The sequence below is a fragment of the Haplochromis burtoni genome, unplaced genomic scaffold, assembly GCF_018398535.1.
Source record: "Haplochromis burtoni strain Fernald_Lab_line unplaced genomic scaffold, NCSU_Asbu1 Contig_34, whole genome shotgun sequence".
Taxonomy (NCBI): Eukaryota; Metazoa; Chordata; class Actinopteri; order Cichliformes; family Cichlidae; genus Haplochromis; species Haplochromis burtoni.
The window spans coordinates 740,339-758,019 of NW_024582395.1; the positions used below are offsets into that span (position 1 = coordinate 740,339).

General features: G+C 42.9%; 1 protein-coding gene across 2 annotated transcripts in view; it reads right to left on the minus strand.

Annotated features, from left to right (window-relative positions):
* ptch1 (patched 1) overlaps window positions 1-17,681 on the minus strand; it is a 50,095-nt gene that overhangs the window by 2,346 nt on the left and 30,068 nt on the right. For both annotated transcript variants that reach the window (XM_042219495.1, XM_005918986.3), the window contains exons 13-20: window positions 16,577-16,695; window positions 15,369-16,032; window positions 14,515-14,824; window positions 12,699-12,841; window positions 7,670-7,853; window positions 5,667-5,947; window positions 3,219-3,356; window positions 2,897-3,039 (exon numbers count right to left, since the gene is read on the minus strand). In XM_042219495.1, the coding sequence (XP_042075429.1) occupies window positions 2,897-3,039; window positions 3,219-3,356; window positions 5,667-5,947; window positions 7,670-7,853; window positions 12,699-12,841; window positions 14,515-14,824; window positions 15,369-16,032; window positions 16,577-16,695 (1,982 nt within the window). The remainder of the gene's footprint in view (window positions 1-2,896; window positions 3,040-3,218; window positions 3,357-5,666; window positions 5,948-7,669; window positions 7,854-12,698; window positions 12,842-14,514; window positions 14,825-15,368; window positions 16,033-16,576; window positions 16,696-17,681) is intronic.

Consider the following 17,681-nt stretch of genomic DNA (forward strand, 5'->3'; position numbering starts at 1 on the left):
ATAAACCCCCCACAGACAGGCTGGCATGCACTGCAGTCTTGAGGAGCAAAACATAAATGTACCTTGTGCGTTTCTAAGTCCTGCCAAAGAGGGTTAGTCTTAAAGAAGCCACGTAGAGAAAAGAAAGGGGAAACATAATTAGCCAGAGCTGGTTAATTCAAAGGCACGGGGGGAAAGGAAAAAAGACAGGGGGTGGGGGGTTATTGGGGGGTGAGGGTACTCTCTTGGGTGTGTGTGGTGTATAAGCAAACAAGGAGAAAACAAAGCAGTGAGGAATGTGAAGGGGGAGTGGTAAAAGAGAGCAAAAGTGGGGAGGGTGACATTGGGGCATGGGGGGTGGGGGGTACAAGAGGACAGGGGCCTCTCTCTCTCTCTCTGTCTCTCTCTCTCTAGCTCTCCAAAAAAAAAAAGAAAAGAAAAAGAAAAGCGAGAAGCAAATAAATGAAGTGAAGGGTATAGAATTTAAACAATTTAGTCTAGGAAGAAGAGAAGGGGACCCTCAGCGCCACCCCTCCCTGGCCTCTCTCACTCTCCTTTCTCTCTCTCTCTCTTCCTCGCTTTTTCCCCTCCCTTCCTTCCAGCTAAGCCCCTGTGAAATTCCCGGCCACTCCACAAGCCACTCCATCTAATTAAATCTCCAATGTATCAGGTAAGACTCCCCAATCTCCACTCTAAATCTCCCTCTCTCACTAACCCTGCTTCCTTCATTATGGAAGCCCACCCCATACCCCGCACAGCCACCCATTGGTTTTCCGCTGGAAGCTCTCAGGTATTCAGGGACACGCCATGAAGGCTTTTTCTTGACTCTTGACTATGTTCTTTGTTTGTGTGTGCACGGGTGGGTGTAAATAGGAGCTAACAAAGGTGTAGATGTGCCATGCAGCTGGGCCTCAGATTAAGTGCACATTCATAACTAATCCTTCAGTTGTGTTTTATTGATGTGTGCGTGTAGAGAATGAAGGGACACTGTGGAAAAGACTATCCACAAGTACGGAGCAAGGGTCCCTGTCTACACAGCAGGGGTGGCCTTTCATGCACAGTTCTAGAAAACCGAATAACAGTGAAACAGTCTCACCCTTTCCATTTGGTTTACTTGGAAAGTAACAGACATGCTAAGATCGAGTAAAAAGCAACAACCCAAAAACCAATGCAAAGCTACCCAAAAGATGGATGAAGTGACTTGTAGAAATTCTGATACTGCAATGATGAGGCAGCGAGGCACAATCTATAGACAAGAGCAGCATATTTTTGTAGTTAACTTGAAATACAAGTTCTGTTAACTAATTACAGCGAGTCAGGATTTAGTTGCATAGAGATAAATAGTCTATGCAGGGAGCAAAAGAAGGACTGCATTTCCTAAATTGGATAATGATCAACTACGGTCCTAGGATGATTTTTTTTTTAATATAGCTACCTAGAGCTAAAATAACAGTTTCATAATTATGGTTTGCATTTCCATACAAAGCATCAGGAGTAAAAGCCACGTCACCTTTGAAGAAACATGTGCACACATATGTATGAGTGCACGCGTGCAGCCCACATACCAGGTTGCATGCCCCCGCCAGGCTGTTTAGAGTGAAAACATTCACAGGGCTGATGGGGAAAGTCAGGGAAGCATTTCTTTCGGCGCAAGCAGAAAAATATGAGCTGGGCCTGTTGTTATTGCACCGTCTTGGGGCGCTGCTTTGTTTGCTCAGACAACAGCAGAACCTTTAAATGGAGGCCCGAGACTGAGCCAGAAACCAGAGCACACCACTGGAGGTGTGGAGAGAAGGTCTATAGGCCTCTATAGTTTGTGTGCGTATGTTTGTATGTGTCTCTCTGAGTGTGTATCTGTGTGTTCTCTCACTGGCAGGCGCACCATCATTGACCCCCATGATTAAAGGGTCAGGGAGCAGGTTGGTGTGTCTATACGAGGGGGGAACTGTGTAACTGTGCGGGTGTGCACAGATGAACGCTTGCAGATCACATGGAGTTCAGTGATTCTAGCTCTCAAAGAAGCAGGCCAAATCATACAGCTACCTCATCTGGCAGCAACCAAGAATGTGTGTACATATGGCCATGTAAAGACATAAGGTTGTTTAAATTACACACTAAAGTCTGGGGAAACTTCTCATAATACTGTAGGAGTTGAGAACATACAGAATTATTCATACTCCTCCCTTGAACGGCAGCTGGTCGCTACCTCTCTGTCTGACGCTTAAGAAGGTGCAAACACAAAAGCAGCCACCTGCACGGAGCTCCGGCAGTGTGTCGGTTTTAATTTCCACTTCTCCTGTCTTTGTACAACTGCTCTCTTGCCCCCCACTCTGTTACTCCTTTCCCTGCTTATAAATGTCTAGTGAGGGCAGTTAAACCAGTTGAGGGAGATTACAAAAGCCAGAGGTCTTTCCTGCTCTCCCTCACTCACTCACTCTCTTTCACTTTGCTCCCCTCTGTCACCTCCCTTACAGCCTACTCCCCCCCACCTATTTTTCACCTTTAATTTTCAACCCTTTCCCTGGTTTCCCATAAAATGTCGGGCACGACAGATATTAGGAGGAGGAAGAGGTAGATAAAAGAAAAGACAAAAAAGGAAAGAGATTTTTGGTGAGGTTTCCTGGAGATCATCCCCCAGAAAGAGACGAAAAATATAAATAATAATAGTAAATAATAATGAATAATTGCTAGTGGTAGTGAAAATTGGATGAGATTTAAAGAGGAGAAGCAAAAGAAGAAGTGAGTAGCTGTCATGCATGATCGGGGTCTGAGGTGGATTCCTGTGTGGTATACAGGTTGAGGCATGGTCTAAGAACATTATTTAAATATATATGATAACTTCTGTATGTGCAAATATGCATGGTTTCAAGTTCAAATTAAAGCAGTAGTTTCTTGTGAGTTTGATTTTGTAACTGACCTGACAATAAAGTCAAACTCAGAGCCTGCGAGCATCAGGACGCCTAAAAACGTGGAAAAGGCGCCGTCGAGCACCGGTGCAAACATGTGCTCCAGTGCCAGCACTGCCCGCTTGTGACGATCCCCTATGGCTGTCAGGAATGCCTACAACACACAGAAAAAACAAAAAACAAAAAACAATTTATGTCTTGTTCTCAAAAGGTTAACTTTCTCCACAACCATCAGAGAGACCTGAATCCATCCAGCAATAGACCTCACCATTCCAGCAAGCAGCATGTAGGATTAGAAAGTAAGTAAATTCACTAATTCATTTTTAAACTTACCAGGGCCACATGGACAGTGAATTCCACTCCAATGCCCACAGAGGCGATGAGAATGACAACAGGGACGGCACTCAGCTTAATTTCCATCAGCCCCATGAAGCCAAACAGCTCCACAGTCATGAGAGAAAGCACCAACACCTGAAGAGAAAGCAAGAGTTTCTGTGAGAAATGTGGATAGTTGTTCAATTTACATGAACCTTTAGTTACACTTGTGTAGTTAATAAACTCAAAGTTCTAAAACATTTTTACACATAGAAAGTGCCAGTTGTTACAAAAAGCCTGCACGATTCAGTGTTTGCAACCGTTTTATTTTATCCAACATCCATTCAAATGGTTTCTGTAGGTTTTTCAGGACACATCGTCTTTTTCTCTTCGATGTTTGACTTTAAAAGATACAAACAATACCTTTAAAAGGGATAAGAAAATGCCAGCTAATTCAGAATTATAATGCACATTTGCTAGGTGAAACAGGTAAAACTTGTCTGTGAGCACAGTGCGTTTAATTACCACAAATGGAGTTATTCTACTTTATGCTGTCTTATTATAGAAAGAACAAATCATTATTCCCTGCTTTAACTGTGTGAACTTCCATTTGACCTTAAATTTGACTGCATACAAGACAGATGAGGCAGAGAAATAACACATGAGGGTGATATGTGTGAGTATATCTGCCTTATAAATGTGTTGAGCAGTAACCATACATGTGGGTGAAATGTGTGTGTTTGTGGAGACTCCGGAGCAAAGCATTACAGGAGCTGCTATTATCAGCTGACAGGTGTCAGGTTACACGGGGCCCAAATCCTTTGAAGAGGGTTAAGGTGGGCAGAGGAGGTAACTATGTGTACGTGCACCTATAGGTGAGCCAGCACAGAGTATGTGCACATCCACAAAGGGTATTTGTACTGTGTGGTGTGTCTGCCACTTTATTCTGAAGGGCATTTTGGGTGATCTAATTACAAGTGTGCAGATACTGTATATTAAAATAAAATAGTTTGAGGAAAAGATGTTACTAGATTTAACACATTTTCTTGCATTATATTACATTTACTATTACTAAAATTCTCTGTGTGAGGTAAAACCTTGTATACACCTGCCTTTTTGTTTCTTTTAAGCAATGTTTTTTCTATAAATAATATAGAAAAATCAGGAACACAGATTGAGATTACAAAGGATTGCTCTAAATCAGGGGTGCCCAATCCCAGTCCTCGAGAGCTACCGTCCTGCAGCTTTTAGACGCATCCTTCTTCTGACACACCTGAATCAACTGAATGGCTTGTTATCAGGCCTTTGCCAAACTTGATGGCATGCTAAAGAGGTAATCACACCATTTGATTCAGCTGTGTTGGAGTAGGGATGCATCTAAAAGCTGCAGGATAGTAGATCTCGAGGACTGGGATTGGGCACCCCTGCTCTAAATGTACTGAGACCCATTCAGATTTTAAGTGTTAAGAGGAGTCAAAATCAAGTGGATTAAAAACTAACTGTATAAATCTAAACACAAGACATGATATTTACACAAAGCCTCTGTCTACATGGTCATGGTAGATTTCAGGGCTTGAAGGCTTTGAGAGTTTGATGTTGTATGGCTGCCTGTGCTTTGGGCTTTGATAGAACTCTCTTATAACTGATGTTTTGATCTTACTAGTAAGGCCTGAAGAGGATGAACATGAAGTCCCCTCCTCCCTTGTTTCAAGGTTCGGGTGGCCTGGCCACTGCCGGTTGTAAAATACAACCCACTAGAGAGAAAAACCAGAGTACTCTTTGTACGTGTTTCCGTGTGAATTATCACCTGCGAGTTTAAACATTCATACTGTATGTGTGTGCAAGTATGTACATGCACTAGAGTGCTCAAAGTGTTTTTGAGAACTGGCTTGTGTATGCGAACACGTTTGCCAATATCCTTGGAAACGTCTTGTCTGAGAGGAGCAAGAGTGGATGAATGTTAGAGACGGAAATAAAATCAAACATTTTATAGGTTTAGAGTGGGAGCCAGTTGCTGGGGCAACTTTTTGTCCTCTTCCCATTTATTTCAGAATTTGTGTCTGGGAGTATTGGACTAGACTAAACAGACTGGTCCTAACAAAACAGCACAAGATAAACACTGGTGACTGGGGCTACGATAACACACACCAGCCCCTTCTCTTTTCCGACTCTCTCCTCCTGACATGCATTCTGGACCACACGCAAAAACCAGGAAATGACATGAAGAGAGGGAAGAAATTGACTTTTAAATAATTGAAAGCTAAGATCTCTCTCTCTCTCTATGTCAAGCAGCCAAAAACCTTTTTAGAAGTAGCAGACACATTTGTATCTTTCTCTAAAGTTATCTCTCAGAACATCTGCTGCAATCTATGGAGCTACGTGTGTTTCCCTGGGCATTGTCATACCACATATTTGTAGTTACTGCATTTGTCTCTGTGCATGTGGTGTGTTTTCTCCAACACTTACTATAATGCCAGCGGTCCAAGGGTTGAGCAGAAAAAGGGCACAGACGAGAAAGGTGCAGGCGAGCACCACACTGATGGACAGCAGAAGCCAGTGGCGTAGACTAACATACTGTTCCCAGAACAGGAAAGGGTAGCCGTTGGGGTAGGAGGGCAAGCCTTGTCGGCTATAGTTGCTGCAGATGGCCCGTACGCTCTCGATGGCTTCCACAAACTGCGGCGTCTCCCGGAGCCCGTTGAGGTAGAAGGGGAACTGTGCGTATTCGATGGGCTCAGCAGCCGGGACTGGATGGTGAGAAAATCAGAGAAGGTTGGTTTAATTGTTAGCAAAGCTGTACCCCCCCCCCGACTTAGATTTTTCATTATATGACATATGCCATGAAGCAACTGGTGAAGTATTCTCTTTGGGGCCTTGGAAGCAAACACCACACAGATGATAACGTTTCAAGACTGTAGACATCGACGAAGCAATCGGATAAATCAACAGTGGCTTCTGCAGATCACATTTGTCTATTCTGATTAATTCTCATTATATTCTGATCATTTCGTGTGTCTGCAGAAATAATTGAGGCTCTATATCCAAACCACGAATACCAAGGCTTTCCGTTCCTAATGCAGCTCTGTTCCAAGAGAAGCTACGTTTGCAGACGTATGTGCATGTGTGCGTATCTGCATGTGTGTGTGTTCTGTGGGGGTGGCGGAGGAGAGTGAAACAGACCTCCATTGACTCAGTCCTGGCCAGCCTGTGGCCCAGCCTGGCTAATGAGGGCCTATCAGTTCCAGACACAGCAGACTGTCAGAGCTAACGATGATTCAAGCTAATTACAATGTCAGAATCACTGCCATTACCACACCCTAATCTTAGCACCACCACGTAAGGCACAATATAAATGTGTGATCTGCCTGTCACGATGCTATGGAGGCATAGTAGGTGCTTACAAAAGATTTAGAAGTTGCCACATTTAGAAGTAGCTTTGCAGTATCACTACTAAAGACCAGACTACTAGACCAGTCTACTGCCTATTTTTTATCTTATAGAACATGTTGTAGTATTGTCTAATGTTGCTTTGAATGTATTCATTTCATAGTAAGTGTAGGGTTAGATGGAAGAGCTTACTAACATGGTATGGCCCATTATAGTCTCAACTATAAAATTTCGATTAGAACACCTGCAGCTTTTGGCAAACATAGATCTGCTCCGGGGGTCTCCCGCACAGCCAAACACTTCATGCAGTTTATCCAGTCACGTTCCCCCGCTGTCAAGGACTTCCTGTTTGTTATCCAATTGTGCTTCCAACCCAAACCCTGTCTCTCTCTTTTAATTATCCAATCATCCCCCTTCCTTGTCCTGTAACACCTTCTTACACCAAATCACAGGCTAGAGTCAAATAACAATGTAAGTATATTTTTTATGTGTGTGTGTGTGTGTGTGTGTGTGTGTGTGTGTGTGTGTGTGTGTGGTAGGGAAACGAGAACAGGGTGGGTGCTGTTTTTGGGGTCGCTGAGTTTTAATAATGTGTGTATGTGTGTGTAATGCTAGAGCCCCATGGTAGTCAGGATTATAGCATTTACCACAGGCACTATTAAAAGAATAACAGCAAGTTGTGTCTTGGTCCTCGGGTTAGCAGAGTGAGCTCAGTCATGCACAAATGCACACATATTGCAGTGGTACAGTAAAGTCTAATACCTCACTTAGAGCTAAAAAGGACCAATAACTCAAACCACAAGATGTGAACGTTGCTTACATGCAGCTGCTGCCTTATGGAAACTGAAAAAGTTGCAGCCGAGACTCATAAACCTCACAAAAGTTAGGCATAAAATTTCAGTAAGCAGATAATAAATGCAGTATGTTTGGCCGTACCTTACAGTAACATTTCAAATTAATGTGGAGCTGGATTACCGAACTTGTTGGAACTAAAAGCAATATTATTTCAAATTTCTTCCATTCTGTCGCACTACTCAGTATTCAGAGGTAAAATAATGTGAACATAGGTCATGCAGACTTACTGCTGAGGCGTGTCTCGGGCATGGAGTCGGTATGGTCGTGGAGCCACTCGGGAGGGTGTGGACGAATGTTAGCTTGTGAGGCAGCATAGGCCACAGGATCATTGCTGACCCAAGCTGTTAGGTAGATGTAAAAAGCTCCGGGATTGATGATCCCATCTGCATCCACAAGCCTCTGGCGAGTCAGCTACAAAACCCACAAACGAGATGAATTAATGACTGTAATATTAGACTTATAGGTTTTGGTATAGCCTCTTAAATTACAATTTTCAAACACATAATTCATCGAATGCATTATGTCATTCGTCTGTCTACTACACCCAAGCAAACCGTCAAAATTTGAACTGAAATGGAATTATTAGAAAATGGAAAAAATTTAATTGAGGGGGGAAAAAAAGTAGAAAAAAATTGAAGTGCTTGCGGCTGTTAAGTACACGCTGGAAATGAAGGTATTGTAGAAATAAGGGATGTTTAACCATAACATTCTACAGGTGAGCTGACCACAGAAATGCTTATTTATACACACGCATGAGCGCAAGAGAACGGAGCAGCTTTCAAAATATGAGTCAAATATTAGCCCCTCTCTCTTTCCAACCAAAGAAAAACCAACAAGTCAGACACTGGTTGCCTTTCTGAACATTCCCGTACTTCTGATCACAGCTTCCCAGAATTATCATGCCACATTAAAACATGGAAAATGTTGAATCAGCTTCTCCCTTTACATATAGTAGATATTGGCTGGCCAACCTCAGACCCAACGTCCTGACCACTCTGTATAAATTTCTAAAGGAAGCCTTGCAACGCTCTCCTGTCAAGAAGTAGCTGTTGCTGCTGCCTGTAGAACCAAGCAATCTGAGCAAGGAAGCTTTAAACAGGCATTCTGGTTATTTTAGAGCTGTGCAGGTTGTGTTTTGAGTTTCTGGAGTTGGGCACTTTCAGGTGAACAAAAACATAAAAGTATTTTTCTTTCTAATTGGTCTTGTTAGGAGAATAAGTGCAATGAATGCATTGTTGACTTTGGTAAGGTGGTCCACCACTTTGGTCCAGGCTAAATATCTCAGAAACATAGTCAAGGCTCATTCATTCAAATACTGAATCTGTGTGACTTTATGAGCTACTGGATCATCCATCCATCCATCCATGGGGAAAGGAAGCAGGTAGTGTGGGAGTAGCCGGAGAGAACTCACACAGATAGAGGAAGAACATGAAAGGATTAGATTCGGACTCAGGACATAAAAATACAAAGATTGACGTTCCCCTCAGTAGAATTTGAATAATACGTTTATGTTTTATACAGCGCTATCAGGTTCAAATTGCAATTTTCTCGTATTTTATTACCACAATACTGAAAAGCTAATTACCCGTTTGCCTCAGCGACATAGCTATTTAGTTACTGTGTTAACATAAGCATGATATTATATTTTAGCATCCTGGGCTAAACATCATTGCACCATTGTATTGTACCATTTTTGTCTGTGCATCCAGGCGAAAATGGTACAAGTAATTACATCACATCAAACTGTCAAAAGGAAATCCAAGTGGAGTGACAACTCCACTTGGATTTCTTAAGGATAAACTCTCTGAGGCACTTTGTTTATCTTTGTGAGCGTGTGAGTCTGTGATTCTGCCTTATTGCACTCTTTTATTCAGCGTCATTTGCCTTGACGGCAAAAGTCAGTAGGTAGACGCGAATGACTGTCTCACTAAGGGCTGTTAGTTTTGCCCTCCCATGTGGAAACAGGAGTGTAGTCTAGCATTGCTACCTCCTGAGAGGTAAAACCATTACTGCGCACCACTCTGCCATTCTCCCTTCTAGGAACCATAAATCCCTCTTTCACAGAGGCAGGGAGCGTTCTGGGGGTTAAAGCTAGACTCGTGGGGTTAGGTACAAGAAAGGAGTAGTTTTTTTGTGGTGGGGGGTTGGGAGAGAAAAATTGCTTGAGTTAGCGTAACAATAAAAAAATTGGCTGGAGTCCCTGAGCGCGTCTGTGTGCAGTTAACCTGGTTGTTAACACTGAAGGAAATGCCACCCAGCAAATGGAGTAGAGCTATAAAAATAACACAACATCTGTACAAATGTTCCTCACACTTGGTTCTCCTGACCCCTGTGGGTACCCAGAATGCCTGGCGCCACAGATGGACCTGCCCTACGAAGAAAAGAGCTCTTGATAATGTTAGCATGGCCTTTCTTAGGACTTATCTCACACGCCACAGATTTTTTAATTGCGATGCAAATAGCTTTAAGCCACACATATAGGGAACAAATGGTCACCAGCACAGAGTAGGGACAAATCAACAGCAGAACACCTCTGCACAGATCCAAAGAGTGGCATATCAAAATAAAACATCTAGCTATGCAATTTACCAGGGATGTTGAAGATCTGGTCCTCATTTTAAGGAACAAAAAGGAAGCTACTGCTCAACAAGTACACGCACACAGAAAAAGGAGAAGCACACATTCAAAACATACAAATGCACACACAGAGCTGTCTAAAAGAAACCACTTGCTTCCAGCTCCCTCAATGAAAGAGGACACAGCAGTGGAGAAAAGGAAGAGAAAGGGAGGGAGGAAAAGACAGAGGGAGTGAGAGGGAGAGAGCGAGTGGTGGTGCGAGCTGGAGTTTGTGAGCAGGAGAGAGAGACAGCTAGATTCCAGTGGATCTGGATCGAATTTAACAGCAGGATACTCAACAACTGTATGTCTTCAAGCTGTCACGGGAAGCCCAGGCAGCTCTGCTGGCGGCCCCCACGCCTCACGGCAAGTACACTTCTCTCACAGGCAGAGGAAGTGATGTCACGGGGCCGCACACCAGGACTGGCCCTGTTTCCTGTCAGCTAGATAACTGCTGCAATGGAGTTTATTTGGATAAACAAATAGCCATAAGAGCAAAGGGGAGAGGTGGGCAACCCTTAATAAACATCTGTAGAGCTGTATGATTGGAACACAGAGTTGCACAAATTCTAAATACAAATAAACAGGAGACACAGAAGAGCTATGCGTCAAAGTTAATCACCCTTGATGAAAATGATTTCGATGTTGAAACGGACATGGCTTGTTTTGTGTTTGAGGTTTGCAGATATTCTGGCCAAGAATTTTGTTTTTATATTTCTCCAGTTTCTTATCTTCTGTTTTTGCGTTTTCCTGCCAAAGAATGCAGCCATGCATCCACATATGTTGTTTTTTGGAGGTGATACTAAACTAAGAAAAGCATTCAATGCCCTGTTGAAGCTGAGAACATTTACCCAGCTCCACAAATGCAATCTTTCCCCTCATTTCCTCCTGTTTCTCCCCCAGACTTTCACATTATCAGGTTGGTATCTTTCCACTGACATACAAGAGACCTGATTTAATCTTCCTCAATAAGTTCCTGTCTCGACCTCCTTCCGAGACCCAAGGTGCTCAAGTCGCTACACTCGAGTTACTGCTGGACATCAAACACTCATTCGGTGGCACGCAGGAGACAGTTTCAACAGCTCAGCTGGAGTTTACCACATGATTCAGATAACATGCTTTGTTGTATACTCACTTTATGGCTTAATTTTGCACTTCAGCTTCACCAATGGCTGTGCAAACTTTTCAGAAGCTCATGGAGAACTACTTCAGTACCAGAGATGAAGCTAAACAGTCATGTTCTGATTATGGAATTAAGTATGTGTAAAGAGGAGACATTTTTACTTTTATGTGCAGTGGATATAGGACTAGCATCTCAGACCTAAACAAATGCAACCAAAACCAGAGTCACCCTGGAAGCCTTGTGTCAGCTCATAGGGCTATCTATATAAGCAATAATGACATTAGTTTATCACACTCTTTGTCCTTCAAGGCTTAGAACGTATTAACTGCAACAGACAAGCATTTCTATACCACACCAGTAAACCTCAACTGCTCCTCTCAGAAAGTAGTTTGACGAAGCAGACGCTATTGTTTATTTTAGAAAAATATGCAAATATGTTTTAAAAATTTAGTTCTCAGTGAATCAGATTCAGGTTTCTACTTAGAGCCACAGAATCCAGATTAATTATTTATAGACACTTTGGGGTTTGCAGGCGTTTCTCTGCACCAGTTTCAGCCATCCCAGCCTCTCATACTGTAAACCGTGGCTGGAAGCACTGACGATGTGTCAAGCTGAAAGACTTGATGTCTTGATGGGAAACAGCTCACTGTCGAGGCCCTGCTATACACACACACACACACACACACACACACACACACACACACACACACACACACACACACACAAAACTGACAAATCGTTTAAATGAAGAGTTAATAGGTTTTTCAGAGTCAGGCTGCAGCTCCAGTGAGAGCTTTAAATTCCTGAGCTCGGTAAAGTCATCACACGAACACAGACAGAGAGAAAGAAAGAAAAATATGAATAGTCAGAGATGGTTTTAAGCTGGGTGTGGCTCCCCTAGAGTCATAACAAAATGCACAGATATGCATACACATACAGCGTCACAAAAGAGCTTTGAAAGTGGTGGAAGCATCTCTCAAGTCTATTATCAAGTTGTAGTCCATGTAATACAGTCTGCATGGTCTATGCTTACATAACATCTGCACATACTTCCTCATATAATGCAAATCAAGCTGCTAACCCAACATGTCCACACATCTTTTGAATTGCAGTGTACCATTGACAGTCAAATAGCCAGACAATAGACACTCAGATAGCCAGGATTTCATTCATCAGGAACCAATTCACTCGCAGGCTACTGCTAACTTCCAGTATTAGAACTGACAAATGAGAACGAGATTTCTCTAACGCAACAATAAAAGCTTACCGAGGTGTGTTCATCCATCTAAAGCCTTTGTTTCAGATCAAAGCTTTGTTTTCTTTCAACAGTTTGCACCTGGGCATTGACCAGGAAGCTTTTTTCATGATCTCTGTGAATTATTATCCCCTTTCATCACCATAGCAGCACATTCAATTTACATCTGATGCATTTGATAGACGGATGAACTTTTACGTGTTAATGACAAGAGGAATCGCTTATCCACTTTTAATAAATTCAATTTAAATCCTAAACGTACCAGGTTGAAGTTGATGGGCTTGTCCCTGCGCCCTGTCTGCACCAAGAGTTTATATGCTAGGACGCCATCATCAGAGCCATTCCTATAATTGTTGTGGGTGATGCGGCCAGCCTCCCAGTCCTTGTCAAAAGCCTGCTGGAGACCTGTAGGAAACCACAGCAAAACACACTGGTTAGATGTGGATGTTTAAAAAGGTTACATGCCTTGTTATCTTCATTCTCCCACTGCAACACACAACAAACAATAACCTAACACAGTAAACAACACAACACCCTAACCTAACCCTAACTCTATAATAGGCTTGATTGATTTAATATGATAACTCAGTTCCATTCTCAACCACTAAACATGACTTCAAAAACAGAAAATCTGCTGCTTTTAATTCAAAGAGATCGTTATGGGGCTTTATCAGTAACATCTGCCTTCTTTTCTATACTACTCTCTGATACATATGTGTATCACTCCTCTTTTCTCGGCTCTCCCCCAAGGCCCATGCTGTGGTCCGTCTGTGGGAGATGTTGTTTTGGGTCTCGTTCCTTGGCCTGTCTGGCTCCAATTTGTCCCACCATTGCAGAGAGCAATATCAGACACAGTTCTCTCTCTCTCACCCACACACACTCCCTGTGTGGTTCCCAGCCGGCTCACACACACACACACACACACACACACACACACACACACACACACACACACACAGACTCTCACGATGTGTTTTATCGTTAAGTACATTTCCTCACTGAGAATTAAGCCATTCATAGATTGGGCTGACATATGAAAGAAAATACTGTTCACTGATACTTTGCAATTCTGTATGAAACAATAAATCCATCCATCACTCCATTCAAAATTAATTTAAAGCGTTGTGTACCGTGTCTTACGTGTCAAATATTAAATTTTTATCTAGAAAAACAAACAAAAACACTAGAGCAGGCAGTACTGGTTCAATACATGCCGATTTGCACTGACAACATATTTGCTGCCAAAGGTTTTTGAATATTGTACATTTCCCAAGATGAAGTTGAAAAATATTGACTCCCACTATACTCTTCGCCATCAATCCCACTTATGGAAGAAACAAGTGATTTTAATCAGCTACTGTCAGTGTCCATTTATGCAGTCCCTCCTACTTCTGAACTCCTGCCTAACATCTTGTTTTCTGCGGATTTATGTCAAAACACGGAATAAAATTGTGATCTCAAAATGCTTTCATGGGAAAGTAAATTATTCCCATGCCTAAACTATCCTGAATAGCAAAGTTAAATAAGTTAAATAAGCAAAGGTAAAATTTCCAATTAACTAACACTGGCTCTACACCATTATGCCACATCTGACCCATTTTATTCTCAACCAGAAGGTGCAGTTTATGCCCATACCTGTCCACACTCATTTCATACCCGAAAATTCAAAAGGAATTTATGATGTGGACACAAATGATTAGTGTCACTAACTCAGTATCCAACCACATGTGAAATATGACCACAATTTCCCATTTAGTTCCTGAGTTACAGAATTAAAAATCTTATAGATCTTACATCAAAGTTAACCTTTGATATTTTTTCATCATTTTATCCTATTACCTTAAAATTACTGACTGACACAGTAACCTTGACTTTTAATCGCTGAATTCTGGTCATCCTTGGAACCAGGTGAACTTTGACGCTCATGAGAAGATTATGGAGAGCCCAAAATATGACACCTCCAGTCATTGGTGTGTTCAGTGCTGAGCCACAAAAATTTGACATATTCAGTTTTATTCACTGTTTAGGTCGGGTTGAGGTGGCATGTGTACGTCAAGCTTAAAATTACTTAGATTTACCTTGCAGCCAGTCCCTGAAGTAATGAAGCCACATGCGAGGCAGCTGTCCATTTTCCTCCTTCAGCACGTAGCGAATGGTGTGGAACCTCTGGTGGAGCTGGTGAAGCAGTGGCTGGTTTTGAGCATAATCGGCGCGCTGTGTTACCACATACATGTTGTAGAAGGAGAAGAACTTGAACTGGGCGCCGAGAAAGTCGTACTCGCTTGTCTCCCTTGGTACAATATCTGTCAGCTCCAGGCCGTCCCTCACTTGGGTGGTCCCGTATAAACTGACTCCCAGCAGGCAGAGGAACAGCACAATCACAACCACCTGGAATCAGAGGGACGAAGAGACAGCTTTATCAAAAAACAAATATCCAACTAAAACATCTGCCTGTTTATAAGCTGTTTATAAGCTGTCAGATGCTTTTTGATACAATGTAGCAAAAGTGCTACTTTTTCTTTTTTCTGCAAAAAGTAAAGTGCCGGATTAATGCCTTGCAGGACTACGTGAAGCAATTTATATAAAAAAAATAAATTAATTAAAAAAAAGAAGAAGAAAGAAACTGAGGAACATTTTGTAATGTCAAGTACAGACCACCACATGATTTCAGTTCTGGAAGGCTTTAAAAGGTCTGGCCACCCACTGTGTGTCTGTGTGTGTGTGTGTGTGTGTGTGTGTCTCAGATAGGACATAACCACAATTTCCACCCCCGATTTCCTCCTTCCTTACACACTCCGGTGACTAACCCTCCCATTCAAATTATCACCACAGTGAGTCAGCACACAAACCCACTTTTACCTCATACAGAAGCTATTCCGCTTGTTTCTTTGCCTCCCTACTCTACAGAAACACAGAGAGCAACTGAACTCACCTTGGTGGTGGGCTGCAGAAGGAATGGCGCATAGTGCTTCTCAGCAAAAGAGGCCAGGGTCCAGCGCGAGCAGGGGGGCTTGAGGCAGCGTAGGCCCAGTGAGGCTTCTCCAATCTGGGACAACAGGTCCCGTGTGGAGCTGTTGTTCTCTGGACTCTGGCCAGTCGATGAGGCTCCATCACCCTGAGCAACTGAGCTAGCACTTGGGGTCGATGCAGCAGGAGGAGGTGCGGGATGATGATGATGATGGGAGAAGCTGGCAGAACCTCGAGACCCCCCATTATTCAAGCCCCCACTGTTGTTGTTGCTGCTGATGTTGGCGTGATTGCTGCTACTGTAATACTCGTTGTTACGGTTGGTCCTAGCTGGAGCTGGGTTGATGGGCTGCACAGAGATTTGGGATCTGGGCTCAGCTGTGGTGTAGAAGGCCTGAGTTCGGGGGTCGTACTCCGTCCTGAGCTGCACTGTGGACTGCATAGTGATTTGGGTCTGCTGAGCAAAACCATGGCTACTGTAGGAAGGAGGGGGACTGCTGTAGCTTGGGGGAGGCATGTGATATGAGGGAGGAGGGGTACGATATGACGGGGAAGGGCTGTAGCGACTCCCTTCTGTCCCATCCAGGTACGCCTGTGGCTCCATCTGAATCACACGATTGGAACAAGGGCTGCAGACATAAATACGATGAAACACTGTAAGGCACTGCTGTGAAACAAAATTTAAAACCAGACTTAACGGAAAAAAACAAACATTCCAGTACGCATGTACAACATCTGATTTTGTGAAACAGTTAAGTGTTGCATTACAAAAAATATTTATTAGCCCTATGTTATTGTGAATCTTCTCTCCTTTGCCAGCAGCATGAAATATAGGGCCGGGACCCAACCGTGGAATTTAATAGTGTGTGTACACATCTGTACAATAACCGAGCCAACGAGCATGCCCGGGCTGGCAGGCAGACTGGCAAACTTTAATGAAGACTGGAAAAGATAAACATACAGTCAAACAACCAAGCAGTCAGACGGAAAGAGACAACTTTTGCAGTAATTAGTTTTTAACTGAGGGGGATTACGGTGAAGATATCTTTAAAGATAGCTTTGTGCGTACACGGTTCATTATCATGGAAGAGATCGGTGGAAAAAATAAAAGGAGGAACGGTAAAGCAATAAGTGTCTCGTCAGATATGAAAGCGCATCTTTGTGTGTGCACACCTGTAGAAGCAGCAGAAAATGTCAAAACGCCTGTCCTCTCGCCGATAGAGATCCATGCTGAGGATGGCAGGAAAGATGAGCAGTACCATGGCAAAGTTAAACACCACCACCACTGCAGCCTGCAAGAAAAACAGAAAGGTTATTTCAGGTGAAAAAACCCAAACAAAACTGCTTTTTATCAAGAAAAAGGATCAGATTGACTTTTTTTGTAGTTGCAAACAGTGGGAAAAAAATACAGGTGATAATATGCAGTGTAGACAGTGAAGATGTGAAATGATATGTAACATTTAAAAAGGGCATTTTGCTGTAAATTTAACTGCATTATCATCCATACACATGCTGCAACTTACAAAACTACTTTGAAAGTGTATTAAATGAAAGAATTACTGTTTAACAAAAACAGTGTTGCTCTGAATATAAATCAGAATAACACAAGCTGAATAGGCTCAAGTGAGGGAAAAATTGCCTTTCGACACATTTCCAGTTCCTTTCAAGGCAAAAACACTGAGTGTGCAGAGAAAAAGTGAGGCATATGTATGTGTAATAGAAGCCAGTACAATGTTGTGGTTAAGTATTTGAAGGTGGTGCACTAGAGCAGAGGGTGGGGGTTGAGGTTAGGTTGGGGCCCTGCCCAGAGTACAATCTGGATATTGCGTAGTTGCCAGACCACTACACACACACACACACACACAATCCCGTGTGTGTGCCAGACCACCCAAGGAGTCAGAGGCCCGCGGGGCCTGAGGTGATGAGCAGTCGCTGTGGCTGTACAGACAACGCACACACACCCCTTACAGACTCACACAGAAAAATGCACATAAACACACATATCTGTCACCTTAAAAAACGTACAGCCTCCTACTTAAACCACACCATAACACCAACCAGACACAGGCACACACACATCCTCGCCCTCCCTCATTCCTCAGCTCGCTACTCAGTCAACGAGAGAGATATAATGTCAATGAAGGAGACGTGGAGAAAGAAAAAGCTGTAAGTAGAGCAGAACAATTAATTCTCAATTGGCCCACTAACATCCAGACAGATACAGTATGAGTCCACTGACACACACACACACACACACACACACACACACACACACACA